General features: G+C 60.3%; 1 protein-coding gene across 1 annotated transcript in view; it reads left to right on the top strand.

Moving 5' to 3' along the window:
* The window catches only part of PLXND1 (plexin D1), a 49104-nt gene that overhangs the window by 5373 nt on the left and 29085 nt on the right, over window positions 1-14646 (top strand). The window contains exon 2 of the mRNA XM_019984142.2: window positions 11812-11988. Coding sequence (XP_019839701.2) covers window positions 11812-11988 — 177 coding nt within the window. The remainder of the gene's footprint in view (window positions 1-11811; window positions 11989-14646) is intronic.

Consider the following 14646-nt stretch of genomic DNA (forward strand, 5'->3'; position numbering starts at 1 on the left):
AGGCCCTCAGCTTTGTCACTGATTGCTTTGGGCATATTTGGGTCTTTGGACTGTCTTGAGAAAGTGAGGGAGGGAATGAGCCTCCATCGCGTGTAGATCGGATCCCTTCCCTCACTTCGTGAATGCGGTTTGAAAGTGGGACGGGAGGTCGCCTCGTGCTGTCGGTAGGGAAACTGAGGCACAGAGCCGCCCAGCACGGTGAGGGCAGGCTGAGTCCAGCTCCCTTCCCTGGGTCTTTCCCTTCAACCTTTGAATGACTGAAGGGTTCGGTGTTTTAAAATCAAAAAGAAAACCAACAGGGAAATGTCAATGTTGCATTTTCAAGGTGTCTTTTTATAGTAAAGGTGGAAAAAAACGCTCAGGCGGTTTTAAACTGGCATGCAGTGGGTGGGTGCCCGTTGTCAAGAAGGCGTTTTCTGAACCGATTTAGGGGCTGAAATAGAGGGTGGAGGTGGAGGGAGATAAGCTTGCAAGATGGCTTTCCATTTGGAGTTGGGCTGGAGGCTGGGAGTGAGCTCCCTGTGGTCGAGGGTATGAGCAGAGACACCGGGTGGGACTTAGGATGGGGGTTCCAGCAGGGTTGGCAGAATGGCCTTCTAGCCTAGAGAGACAGACGGGTTCCTGGGCCAGGAGATGGATACCATACCTCTCTGCCCAGGGCCCGTCATCAGTCCTGACTGCCAGGTACACTAGGGTAAAGCTGATGTGAGTCGTCTTCCTCCTGCCTGTAACTGTGTGACCCAGAGTAAGTCATTTACCTTTCCTGGGCCCCACGTGTTCTCCTGGTCAAATGGAACAGTGTCTCCTCCTGAACTGAAATCTCACAGGAAGCACTCAGGCCATGGCAGGCGGAGGTTCTGGTACCAGAAGAGAAGTACCTCTGGGAAAAGTGTGCTCAGTGTGGAATAGCCACTGGGGCAGGGAGCGCTCAGAGGCGGGAGGAGAAGGGCCAAACCAGGCCCTGCAGGTGAGCGGGGTGCGGGGGGGTGGGGAGAGAGGGGAGTGTCGGGGCCCCCCAGGCCAAGCTCCCTGGCGGGAGGCGCACGCCAAAATAAACCCGGCCTGGCACTGCTGCTATTGGTGGTGCAGGCGCTGCACGTCCGGTGGGCCTGAGGGCTGTGTGCACGGCTCTCTGGGGCTGAATAGGAACCACGGCTGCGTTCCCGCTTCTGAGAAGGAAGCTCTGTGGGTCCTTCAGAGGCACCAGTCTGTTTGCTCTCACAGCCCCTGCCCCCAGCCTGTGAGGCAGGGAGTGCTGTTATCCCCACTTTACAGATAGGAAAACTGAGGCCCGGGGTCTCACACAGCTGGTTAACAGAGTAGGGTCTGCAGACTGGCTGGCTGGCTGGCTCTGGAGTCCGCGGTGGATGTCCTCCCGCGTTAGCTGTGGGCTCTCAGCTAGGGGTCTGCAGTTACCCCCACACCCCAGGGAAATTTGGGAGGGTCTCTGTATTGACATGAAACGCCCTCTGTGACAGCACCTCCCAGCTGGCCCCAGATGGAAGCCGGGAGCCGCTGCTGCAGTGACTCAGTTCCTGAGCAGCGTGAGGCTGGCGAGGATGTCTGCAGAGGCCAGACCACAAGTTGGGGGGCTGGGGGTGCTGATCGAGTCTCCTGGGGAAGCCAGGGCAGCAGGGAAGGCACCTGGTAACACTCATCTCTGAGAAGGGGATTGTTAGCCCTGGCCCTTTGGGAGCATGAGTGAGAGGCGTGGTTGGTTTGAGTGCCTTGACAGTTGCTTTCCGCCGTGACCGCAGCCCCGGACAGTGCCGTGTCCTGGGGCAGGGTAGCGCTTCACGGTCTGGAGTTCCCTAGGAAGGTGGAGGGTATGTCACTGCCCCCGCCACGCCCAGAGCCATGGATGGATCAGTGCAGGACCCTGGTGCCGACTCCCTGGATGCAAATCCTGCCTCTGCACCTCCTCCCTGTGGCCTCCAGCTAGTCACTGTCCTCCTCCCGGCCTGTATTTCCCCATCTGTAAAGTGGGCTCGGCCGTCGACGAGAACAGGGCTGCCTGGAGTCCAGCGGAGGCCGTGTGTGCGTCGGCTTGGGCCCTGCAGAATCTCCCTCTACGGGAGTCTGATTTGCCCACTGCCACGGCTGGTGGATTCCATGGAGATGAAGGAAGCAGGCTGGGTTCCGGGTTCTGGTTGCCGAAGGGTAGAGAGCAGACACTGTGTGTACAGAACAGGAGCCTGAAGGGTCCCTTCCCCTTTCTGGGCCTCGGTTTCCCAGTCTGAACTGGGCTGCGGGGTGGCCGGAAAGCCCTCACTGCCACCAGAACCTCCGTCAGCAGCAGCATCGTTATTATTATCTTATTGTTGTTGCTTCCTGGGAACTTATTTTCTGTTGGGCACTTTGCCAAATCGCATGCGGTGTGTATCTTTTTAACCCTGCCAGAAACAGAGTGGGGTTAGGATTACCCCCAGGCTACAGAAAGGGAAAACAGAGGCCCAGGGAGGGAAAGTGACTTGCCTGAGGTCACACGGCGGTGGAGCAGGCGTTGGGCTTCGGAGTCCATGCTCATCACCTTCCCTTCTTATTTGCTCTGAAAACGCTGACCTGATGGGTGTGAGCCGCAGAGGCCCTCAAGGTCACAGTGGGAAGGGGTGGGTGGGTCCCTCTTGAAGGTGAAGGACCTGAGACCCAGGGACGTCCTTCCCCTGCTGGGGTTCTGGTGAGAACTCGCATACCCAGCATGGTCCCAGGCTGGGACCAGGTCCCCGGGGTGCAAGGCTCCTGTCCCCATGACCACAGCCGTCTCCACCTTTGCCCACCAGACCTCCCAGGCAACATGCCCTGCCTGTCTGTGCTCCTGGTGGAGGGTGCACTGGAGCATGGCAGGGAGGGGGGCTCAGCTCTGTTACCCGGCAGCCCCTCAAAAGAGATGAATCAGCCTCTTCCCCTGTCCTCCAGGAACCCCCAGATGGTCTGGCAGGAGATCAAGACAGGAGGTAGAAGACCCAAGCCAGAGCTGCACGCTGACCAGCCTCATCTGAGAGAGTCAGGGAGGGCTTCCTGGAGGGGGGGGTATTGCAGCAGAGCCTTTGACGGATAGGGCTGGGGGAGGCCTTCCAGGGAGAGGGCATGGCTGGGGCAGAGGTCCAGAGATGCAGCAGAACATGGCTTGGGTGGCTGGCAGAGATGAAGCTGAGAAGTCTGTGAGGCCTGGGGTGTAGGCCAAGGGTCTGGACGCTGTCCTGTGGGCTGCGGGGAGCCAGCAAGGCCTTGGGGAAAGAGTGAGACACAGGCGGTCTGGCTCTGGAGCAGACCCAGCGCTGCCGGCCCTGCATCAGTCCTGCCTGGAGCCAGTGGGAGCCCCCACTGGGGCTGGACCAGGTGACTCCCGAGGGCCCCTCCGGCTCTGCCAGTGGCGTGGGGGTCGCCATGGAAACCAGCTGGTCCCCTCGCGTGGGCACAGGCCCGGGAGGTCTCCTGGCACTGGCCGCGTGGATGTGGATCCCAGCTGCCCCCGGAGCTCGGCCACTTCCCTTCTCTCCAAAGCCCGTGTTGGGCCAGGGCTGAGCCCAGCAGACCACCTGGAAGGGCCCTGGGCCGCCCACTCTCCCCGGCAGCCCTGGGTCCCCAGTGCGATGCCAGTGCCCCTGCGATCGGCTGGGCCAGCGAGGCTCGCCCCGCCCCATCCACCATCCGTCACCCTGAAATTCAATAAATCACGCGCTGGGGGAGGGAGGAAGCTCGCAGCTCCATTACGAGGCCCCACGAGGCCCCGGTGGGGCGTTAATCATGGAGCGCTTTCTGCTCTGATCGGTAAATAATGGGGGAGCGGGCCGTGGGCAGAGGCCTTGAAGCGGAGGCCGGGCCGGGCACGGAACTCAGCCACCATCGGCGCTCGCCTCCGCCCCCAGCCCCTCTCAGAGCCCTCCACCATCTGTGATGGAGGCGGTGGAGCCTCTGGAGGTGGTCAGCTCCTTGATGGGCCCCAGTTTCCCCAGCTCACAACCCAGGGCCTTTCCAGCTCCAAGCAGCCAAATTCCCAGCAGCTGTTGGCGGTCCCCAACAGCGCAGGGGGGTGGCGGGACTGTGGGGTTCGGGAGCCAGCCTGCCTAGGTGTGAGGCTCACGTCCGGCTCTTCTGGCTGTGTGACCCAGGGCAAGTCACTTGACCTCTCTGTGCCTTGGCTTCCTCTGCTGTACAGTAGCAGTAGCACGTGAGGATCTGGTGAGGGGCCCGTGAGGTCCTCCAGACAGAGGTCTCTGCACACAGGAAACCATCGCCGCTTTTTCTTGTTGTGTTGCTGGTGCTACTGCGTCGCTGTAGCTGTAAAGTGGTCCCTTCCCTGTTGAGGGTCGGTCCCTGGACTGGGATGCTGGCAGCTAGAGAGAAGGGACATGTCTCCGTGTCTCCAGCACATGGGACCCGGCCCAGAGATGTTTGCTCAGGGCCCGCCCCCACCCCCCCAGCTGCCCTGGGCTGCGGTCACAAGCCGTTGTAAGATGACTCTGGGACCCAGGCCAGCACCCCGGGGGATGGGGAGGAGGGTGTGAGTTCCAGCCTCCAGGCCCCCTCAGCCCTTGGAGGAGGAGGGCCCAGCGTCCCCAGGAGAGACAGCTGCTCCCTGCTCCTCCTGGCCCTCGTCCCTTCAGGGGAAGGAGTGGGGACCCAAACCCGTCCCCCCAGGGTGAGGAGCTGCCCCGCCCCCCCTGGCGAACCATCCAACCCCGCCAAACCCTGCAAGCCCTCGCCCCCGCCACCTTGGCCTGAATCCTGGCTGCCCAGCCCATCCTGGGCTCCTCTGGGACCCGGGGGGGAGGGCTGGAAACGCGGCCAGGCTGGGCCGGAATGAGAAACAGCTTCGAGAAGGGGGAGCTGGGTGTCCGGGGGGCCGCGTCCAGCTAACAAAACAAGGGCTGCTTGAGTCAGCGGCCGTGGCAGCAGTTCCCAGGCAGGCCCCGGGCGAGAGCGGCATGGATGGTCCAGCCTCCGATGCTTGACTTTGGGGAGCGGCTGCTCCTGGGGAGGCCCTCCTGTCCTCGGGCATTCTGGTCTCTGCCCGGTGGCCTGCAGAACTAATTGGGAACGTTTTAGCCCCCCAGGATTGGGGGCTGCTGTGAGCTGAGCCTCTGTGGCGGGTGCAGGGCCTGTCCCCATTTCACAGATGAGGACTTGGAGGCTCAGTGAGGGTGGGACAGCCCACAGGGAGTTGAGAGACTTGGCACTTTAGGAGCCTCAGTTTCTCTGCCTGTTAAATGGGAACACGCCGGGAGAGTGTGCTCAGCGCCTGCACACGGTAGGTTGGCAATGTGGCCCGGCCTCTGACCCCAGCCTGGGGCCGTCCCTTCAGACTGGCAGGTCAGGGGTGCCCGTTGCGGGTGGGTGGACCTGTGGTGCTCAGGGCGGCCCGGCTGGCTGATCCGCACAGCCCTTGGCGCTGGGTGACCCACCTGCTCCAGAGGTCAGGGGGTCAGGGAGACCGAGGCGGGCCTCTCGGAAGTTTGGAAGGGCGCATGCAAGCTGTTGTGCCCGTTGCCATCGGTCGGTTTTTCCTGCCTGATTCAGGCCAGGTCGGGATAACTGCACCGTGTGTCCTAAGGGAGCCTCTGCCCACTCCGTGCCTCAGTTTACCCAACTTTCCCCCCAGGCTCAGAGCCAGGCCTCCTGACTGACTTGTCCTCTGGCCAGGTTGGCAGTTCTCTCCAACCCTGCTCCCCACGTCCCCCGCCCCAGGAAGTGAGCATCTTGACTCCCAACAGGGAGGTGCTGGTATTTCCTTTCCTGGTGGCAGGCAGCCTCCTCCTTGGTGTGGGGGCTGTTGCCAGAGCCCCCCACACCCCCAGCCAGCCCCCCCAGAGCTGGGTCTGTCCTGCCCCTTCCCAGGGCCCGCACACAGTAGCCCAGGTTTTCCATGCCTCAGTTTACGCTCTGTGGAGGGTCACTCAGGGGGGTCATGTCCCAGGAGGCCTCTCAGGCTGACATGGCTGGGAGGAGTTTGGGTTTGAGGGCCACAGGGGTGGCTTCAAACCTGGAGCCAACCGGCCCCCTTGGAGGCCTCAGGGACACTTCCCCTTTAACCGCAGACCTTCAGAGGAAGCTTGGGGGAGAGGTTGCTCACCTGAGCTCTGCGGGAAGCAGCGTTCAGCGCGCGTGCGTTTCTAGGCCTGCCTTTTGAGGCTGTGTGTGTGTGTGTGTGTGTGTGTGTGTGTGTGTATGTGTGTTAGTCACTCACTCACTTTGCAGCCCTGCGGACTGTAGCCTGCCAAGGTCCTCTGTCCATGGACTCCTCCAGGTGAGAGTACTAGACCTCCCCTGCTACCCTGCTGGGCCCTGCCGGCTCCTGCTTCTCCAGTCTTGTCCTCAGGGCACCCTCCCAGGCCCTCGTCTCCTGTCCACACTGAGGGAGAAGGAGCCGCCGGGGCAGGGGTTGAGGGGAGCCACAGGGGGCAGGCCAGGTGCACCAGGGCCTTGAGGGAGCAAAGTTTGGGTTTCTGTTGAGGGCACTGGGGACCCCCTGAAGGCTGTAGAGCTGTGGGAGGGGCACCACCTGCTTTGCATTTTTTCATTTGTTTTCTGATGGCCACGCAGCTGGGCACATGGGGTTTTAGTTCCCTGACCAGGGATTGAACTCGTGCCGTGGGAGTGGGAGCTCGGAGTCTTAACCACTGGACCACCAGGAAGGTCCCTCCTTTTTTTTTTTTTAAACTGATTTAGTTACTCATCTGTATCGGGTCTTAGTCGCAGTACATGGGCTCCTTCTTGCTTCATGCAGGATCTTTTGTTGCGATACGTGGACTCTGTAGTTGTGGTACTTAGACTCAGTAGTAGCAGTGTGTGGGCTTAGCTGCTCTGCAGCATGTGGTATCTTACTTCCCTGACCAGGGATCGAACCTGCGTCCTCTGTATTGCAAGGTGGGTTCTGAAGGATGGACCCCCAAGGATGTCCCATCTTTTTTTTTTCCCTTAACTTTTCAGTTTGGAATAACTTTAGGTTTACAGGAAGTTATAAAGACAGTACAGGTAGTTCCTGCGTACCCTTCCCTTGGGTGCTAGTGGTAAAGAACTCGCCTGCCAATGCAGGAGACATAAGAGACGTAGGTTTGATCCCTGCATTGCGATGATCCCCTGGAGGAGGGCACGGCAACCCACTCCAGTGTTCTTGCCTGGAGAATCCCACGGACAGAGGAGCCTGGGGGGCTACAGCCCATGGGGTCACACTGAGTCGGACACGACTGAAGCAACGATGCACGCTGCATATAGTGCTTTGCAGTTGTGGAGGCTCCTTCTGACTGCTGTGTCAGAGTTGGGGAGGGTCTCGGTCCAGCCCCCAGCCCCTTGTGATGAGCGCAGGCCCCCCTGCCGCCTGCTCTTCACGCCCCAAAGTGACTGTGTTCTTTCAGCTCCTCGGCGGTGAAACCTCACCTTCCCAGGATCAGGGTTCGATAGCAATCAAAAACCTCGAGGCAGGAAGGGACCCCCCATTTCCCAGACACAGAGGCCCCACAGCCGGTGTCGTCTACACCTGGGGCGGAACCCCTGGGGTTTGTAGTCGGCTGTTGACGCCTCATCCTCCTTGGAGCCACCTGCCGTGGGGCTGAGGTTCGGTGGGGTCTGCGGGCAGGAGGCGGGAGGCCTGAGAAGCAGGCTCTGGATGCTCTTGTTCCACTGGCTTCCTGGGGAGAAAAAGTCAACACAATTACAGTTGGTAGTGAAATCAATATGTCAGCGCTCTAATGTGAGAGTGGGCAGAGCTGAGCTTTGGCCCCGGGAGGCAGCCAGCCAGCCTGAGAAGGGAGGGAGTGTTCTACTCTCCTGGAAAAGAGCTGAGGCCAGCAGCCGCCTGCCGCTCATCCCATTTCCAAGAGGGATAAACTGAGGTTCTCAGAGGAACCAGAAGTAGCAGCCAGGTGCTGCCTGGCCCCAAAGACCTGTGTTGTCACACACACCGTCGACATACAGTTGACTCCTGTTTTTCCTTCAGTTCACCAGCACCCAGCATGGGCGGTGGTGTTCTCAGTATTTCTGCTTGGCAAAGAAGAAGCTGAATGCAGTCATTCACACTTTAGTCAAAATTAGTTTCCTTTCTTTAGTTAAACCCAGAGCACAGTCTCTGCCCTAAAGGAGCTTATGGAGGAATCAAAGTGGTGAGCAGTGCAGAGGAGGGGAGAGGTGGCTTTTTTTCTTTCTTTTTTTTTTTTTTGGAGCTGCATCTTGAAGGCGGGCTGAAAGCTTGCTGCCTGGGCACGCCCGGCAAAGGGAGCGGCAAGGGTCAGGACGAGGGGGACTAGAAGGGCCAAGGGGGAATTCGAGGGGCTCAGAGGTTTGGGAAGGGCGTTGGTTGCTGAAGGAACAGCGTTATGAAGGTTCAGCTGCCCTGAGAGGAAAGCGTGGCCACATTTGAGAAAGGGCAGACTAGTGTGGTGGGAGCCAGGGGCGAGGCAGAGAGAGAAGTGAGACTCCAGGCCGGAGCCGCCGGCAGGAGCCAGCTCACCCGGGGCGGCCAGGAGCCAGGGAGGGGCTGGCCAGTCCTGCGCTGGGAAGGTGGCCCCCGTGGGTTGGAGGAGGCTGCTGTGGGCGCCCAGCCCTCCCCCTGCACCCGGGGAATGGTGTTGTGAAAGACCAAGGCCGAGAGAGACTCCAAGGCGGGCCGGTGCTGACGGAGGAATTTCAGGCCGTGTCACAGGGTCAGGGCAGGCGGTATTTTGGACCTTGGAGCCCACTGCCACCCCTTGGAGACCGAGTTCGGCTGAGGCCACACTCGGGCGGCCGGCCGCCAGGTCCCCGGAGCCCGCTGACCCCCTTTCCCGGGCCGTATCCCCCCAAGAGCAGAGGCCTCGCTCGCCTGCCTGGTGGACGTGTGTATCCAGCTTCCGTTTTCGAGGCGGTTGAAGCCTTGTGATTTCCCCTGGCAGCCGGGAGCCAGCTTCCCCCTCAGATCACAGAATCCGCAGTGAGCAGCCAACGGGTGACTTCTCCTTTAAACTTTTTTTTTTTTTATTTTTAGGATAAGAAAAAAAAAAAGTCAGAGGAAAGGCTTTTTAGAGAATTCCTTCGGTGCAGAATTAATGGCTCTGCGCTTTGGGGCGGGCAGGCCAGAGTCAGATTCCCAGGCCGCCCCACCTGGCCCTCTCTGCCACCCTGGCTGGCAAATCACCCTGGTCCAGGTGGTTCCCAGGACCCCCCACCCTGCTGGACTGGGGATCCCCATTGCGGAAAACCCCAAAGGTGTTCCCCGGGCCTCCCAGGTGGCCCTTCCCACCCAACCCCTGCCCCCAGAACGCAGGGCGGAAGCTTGCGTCCCCTGGGCCAGGGTTTGCAACGTTAATTTTAGAACAACGTATTATTTAATGACGCCCGTCATCCATGTCCAGGAAAGAGGAGTTACACAACCCCCGGGGAAGGCGTCCTTGTGGAAAGCCTGGGGCCCAGGTGCCCACTCTCCTGGCTGCTCGCTGCCTCACCTCTTCCCCGCAGCCGCGGGATTGCAGGGGGTGGGCCCTGGGGAAAGGAGCGGGCAGCCGCCTTCCAGGGCTGTCCCCCAACTCAGGCCCTGTCAGGTAGGGTAGGTCCAAAGCTGGAAGATGAGCAAAAAGTGATAAGGCAGTCTGGGTGGCGGCATCTGAGGCAGAGAGACTGGCACGTGCAAAGGCCCTGGGGCAGGACCCAGCTTGGGCCGAGGGGCAGAGACGAGGCCCGAGGCTGGAGTGGAGAGGGGAGGGTAAGGGACGGGCCCGCTCCTCAGGCCCCTGGGAGGGGCGTGAGGGAGGCTTAGGATGTGAGGCTTATTCTCAGCATCGCGTCAACCATCAGAGAGGGATGGTTTGAGACCTCTCTGCAGAGGAGACCTCTGCACCTTTACAGGGCTCGCTCTGCAGCTGTATCCCAGGGGGAAATGTTGAGGACAGAGTCAGCCCAGAGAGCAGGCCAGGAGAGCCTCCTTTATGGGAAGACAGCTGTCTTAAGGTGGTCCCGGGGGTCCAGGTGAGAAAGCTTTTGAGGTAGGCATGATTTACCCCTAAATTCCACTTGGTAACAATCATGTCAGGGACCATCACGTCTGAAACAGCAGTAGTGTCAGTTCACACTTCCGGGGCATTTACCGTGGGCCACGCTGCATGCTGGCGCTCCACAATGAGCTGTCTTTTCCAGGTGCCTGTAGGGGAGGCGCTGGAGATGCATCAGTGTTTGTTTGGTTTTTTTTTTAACATTTTTTCAAAGTTATTTATGTATTTGTTTTTGGCTGTGCTGGGTCTTCGTTGCTGCGCGCGGGCTTTCTGAAATTGGTTGTGGTGCTGGGGCTTTGCGTTGAGGTGGCTTCTCTTGTTGCAGAGCATAGGCTTTAGACCACAAGTTCAGTAGTTGGGCCGCACGGGCTCCGTTGCTCCGAAGTGTCCGGGATCTTCCCAGTCTAGGGATTGAACCTGTTTCACCTGCACTGGCAGGCAGATTCTCAACCACTGGACTCACCCGGGAAGTCTGAGATGTACCCACTTCACAGCTTGGTAAACTGAGGCTCAGAGGAGTGACGTGACTTGCTCAGGTCGCCCCTAACTCTCCTGCGGAAGGCCACCCTGTGGTGGGTTGTGGCCCCGGAGGCCTCCCCAGCCCCACCCCATCTCTGGGCTTAGGGCTCAGCTGTGTTTATTTTTCCAGGAATGAAGGACCCGGTATTTATGGTTTGCTTTTGAACACTAGCTGAGATTGTGTACAAAACCCATGTGGGCACATCATTGGTGGCTTCGGCTTGCAGGAAAGCACAGATAAGGGAGGAAAGCTTCTCTCTGAAGCCGTGCCATAAAGCCAGTCCTGCCCGCTTCAGTCCTGGTGGCCTGACGTCGCAGCCGGTGACCTGGAGCGGGCCACGTCCCTGCTGAGCCTCAGTTACCCCATCTGTGCCGTGGGATCTCAGAGTGGGGCCAGGATTCAGCAAACCACAGGCCTGGTGCAGGGTCAGTTCTCAGCAAACGTGGCCTGTGCTGCATTTGCTGTCGTGACTGTTAACGTTTATGCACCCATCTGATCGGAAAGGCCCCGTGACACCCTGTGAGTTTTCTCAGCCAGAATCTCCTTCTTCACCATCATGCGGACCTGGGGTGTCGCCCGGGCTGGGCCCTCCCTGCTGGGTGATGCACTCTATCCTGTCCATCCCTACTATCCGCCCTCCTAAACCACCCTGTGTCCACATCCTGGTGGATTTGCACAGTCACCTTCTCAGAGGCACTTCCTGGAGGCCTGTGTTGTGTTTTTGTGCAAATTGCAGAAGAAACCTTCAAAAGGTCATCCCGCCCCTGTGAGTTGGGGCTGACGTGGATGCCAGGAGTGTGCATTTGGACACCCTTGGCCTCGACCTGCCCATCTGTAACATGGGCAGATGAAGGGATGTGTGTTGGGGCCTCAGTTTGGGGAGGCCTCAACTTTTGTCTAGTAACCTGTTGGGGAGTGGGGGTTGCTGGAGTCAGAGCAGGAATCTGGTGGAGGGCGGAGGGAAAAAAAACCCCATGGTTGCTATGGAGACCCAGCCAGACAGGAGGGACACCTCTTGGGTGTCAGGAGGTAAGTTGGGGCAGAGGCTGGCCTCCCTGGGCCTTCTTGCCTCCCTCACGTGACCCTTCCTGGCAAGCTTCTGTGTACCCAGAACAGACCCCTCTGCTAGGGGTCCATGACTGAAGCCAAGGGCAGGGGTCGACCTGGGCTCCGAGACGCGCTCCTGCTTGCCTTGGGGCCTGAGCCAAGCGCAGAGCAGGAGCAGGACTTTGAAAGCTCAGAGGCGGCGGCCGGAGGTTCCGGCCAGCCGCGGGGGACTGAGAGCTGCAGAAGGTTCTGGAACCACGGTCTGACGTGCTGTCTCTCTCGCAGCTGCAGCCGGAACAGCTGGACTGTGGGGCTGCCCACCTGCAGCACCCGCTGTCTGTCCTGCAGCCGCTGAAGGCCTTGCCTGTGTTCCGAGCGCCGGGCCTCTCCTCCGTGGCCGTGGCCAGTGTGGGCAACTACACCGTGGTCTTCCTGGGCACGGTCAGCGGGCGGCTGCTGAAGGTACGGCTGGGCCGGGGTGCTTGGCGGGGGTGGGGGTCCCACGGGTTAGACGGCGTCTTCCACGTCTGTTCCTTCCACTCCGGTTCATACCAGTGAGTTCCCGTCGTGCAGATGAGGGAAGCAGAGCTCAGGTGGCCTGTCTCTGGGGGCCTCCAGGACCCGGCTTCAGAAGCCGGTGGAGTGTTCGTCTCTGGGCCCTGCCACTTGGCAGGCTGTTTGACCTGGAGCAGTGAAGGTGTTCTCTCCCGGCTTCAGTGTCCCCAGCCATCAAAGGCTGAAAGTTCAGCCTCTCGAGACTCTTGCAGGGCTTTGACGGGGGGTGGGGGAGGCCACAACCCAGCAAGTAGGGGTCTCCCCTCTTCCCCCGTTTCCTCCTCCGTTCCTCCACCAGCCTCTGAGGATGCCCCAGCTCCCAGCCAAGGTGACTGGTTTCTGCAGGTAATGCTTCCCGCCCCCGAGATGCCGAGAGCTGGGTGAGAGGAGTCGGTCTCCCTACTAAGCGGCCCCAGGGGAGGGCATGGACCCTGGGTGGCCCTCCAGCCACCTCCCACCCCCGGCCTGTCCAGAGCGTCAGCCGTCTGGCCTGGCTCCGACCTGCACCAGGCCCTGGTCTAATTGATTCAGATCTGATAATCCAATTCACTCAGCTTCCCCGGGCAGACGCCACAGGCTGGTGGTGAGCATTCGGGGTCAGAGTCCCAGCCTGCTTGGCCCCGGGACCCCAGTCGCTGACATCCCTGGGGGAGATCCCAGTCATGGGAGCAGGGGCAGGGGTCCCTCTCCACCTTCACAGCTTCCGTTGAGGGTCGGGGCTTGTGGTCGGGATCAAACACTTGCATGCGGCTCCTGGCTCTTGCCCTCCCAGCTGCAGGACCTGGGGCGGTTTCCCCATCTGTCCAGGAGTCTCCCCCACCCCCACCATGAAGCCGCAGTTATTAGGCGCCACTGTCTACCCAGCCTCAACAGACACATCACGGGCACCCTCACGTTTAACTCTCACATTGCTTCGAGGGAGGCAGAGCCGTGATGCCCATTTCACAGATGAGGACACTGAGGCTCTGTGAGGGGAACCGAGTGCCCCAAAGTCACATAGTGGGGAAAGTGAAAGTGAAAGTTGCTCAGTCGTGTCTGACTCTGCGACCTCATGGACTGTATAGTCCATGGAATTCTTCAGGCCAGAATACTGAAGTGGGTAGCCTTTCCCTTCTCCAGGGGATCTTCCCAACCCAGGGTTCAAACCCAGGTCTCCCGCATCATGGGTGGATTCTTTATCAGCTGAGCCACCAGGGGAGCCCACATAGCAGGAACCAGGGTGGAATCCAAGTCCAGTCAGGTCAGAGGCTGCCCCGCCCCTCAGTCCTGACCTCTGCACTCACCACCCTGCTTCATGCCCGATCATCTCCTGCCCACTCTCACCTCACTTGAGGCTTTGATCACAGCCCCCAGCCCAGGCCCCAGAGCATGCCAGGTGCTCTGTAGACTTTGGAAAGAGTGGAAACACGTCTGCTGGATGCCTGGGGGATGCAGAGGGCCAAGCTGCCCGGGACAGACTCTGCCAAGAGGCCGCTTGGGATGAGGCATGTCCCAGAGGCTGGGGAGAGAGTAATTGCAGTTTAGGGTGTGGGGGGCATCAGGGAGGCTGTTGTGCTGAAGACGTGGGGAGGACAGCTCCCGGCCCAAGGGGGAGAGGAAGGTGTTTGAGACCGGAGCACAGCGGGGAGAAGACATGGGGGCTGGATGTTGAGTTGGGTTTAGTGACTAGAGAGGAGGATCGTGGAATAAGATGGGGTGGGTGGCCAGGGCCTCGCACGCCAGACACATTGACTCCACAAGCAGGACGAGCTGTGAAAGGCTCTGGAGCCCATGGAGGAGGACTGGGGGGCTGGAGGCCCCCTCGCCCCAGCTCAGAGCTTGACCAGGCCTTGACAAGGCAACACGGAACGTGAGATCAGCAGAGAACAGCAGTTTGAGGAGTCTCTGACCAGCCTTGTCAGGTCTCTGGGGGACGTGCAGAGGGGCCCTCAGCCAGACAAGCTTCCAGACCCCAGCTAGTCCTGGTCTTTCTCCTGCCTGGACATTGGACCCCAGCCTTGGATCTGGAGTCAGATGGCCCTAGACCTCCATCGTGACCCTGAGGCATCTTCTTTTAGGACTCTTGCCAAGTCCGTTGGCTCCTCTGGGCCTCGGTTTCCTCATCTGTGAGATGGGCGTGTGAGAGGGGAGGGGTGAGACCAGTGGCCCTGCCGTCTGTCCGGGGCCTGGCCCCAGCAGCGCTTCGCCTGCATCTTCCCTAGCATGCCCCACGGCCCCGTGGGGCGGGTGCCGTCCTCAGCCCCGTTAGCTCAGAGAGGGGAAGTGACTCGGATGGCTTGGGCCTGTGCAGCTTGTAAATGTCAAGGCCAGAATTCAAACCCAGGTCCCCACTCCCTGGCATGATGCCCACAGCCTCCCAGAGAATGTTTTCTTAACTGTGAAGCCCGGCCCTGTACATACCAGGGTAGGACATGCTGGTGAGGGCAGGGAGGGGGGTTCTTGGGGGGAGGGGCGCACGACAGAGAACAAAGTGTGGGGGCCGGCCGCCACCGCCAGTCCTGGAGGGGCCCGAGGCTGAGACTCCCAGGCTCAGGGCAGCCCCCCATCCCCGGGGCCGGTCCCCAG

The sequence above is a fragment of the Bos indicus genome, chromosome 22 (genome assembly GCF_029378745.1).
Source record: "Bos indicus isolate NIAB-ARS_2022 breed Sahiwal x Tharparkar chromosome 22, NIAB-ARS_B.indTharparkar_mat_pri_1.0, whole genome shotgun sequence".
Taxonomy (NCBI): Eukaryota; Metazoa; Chordata; class Mammalia; order Artiodactyla; family Bovidae; genus Bos; species Bos indicus.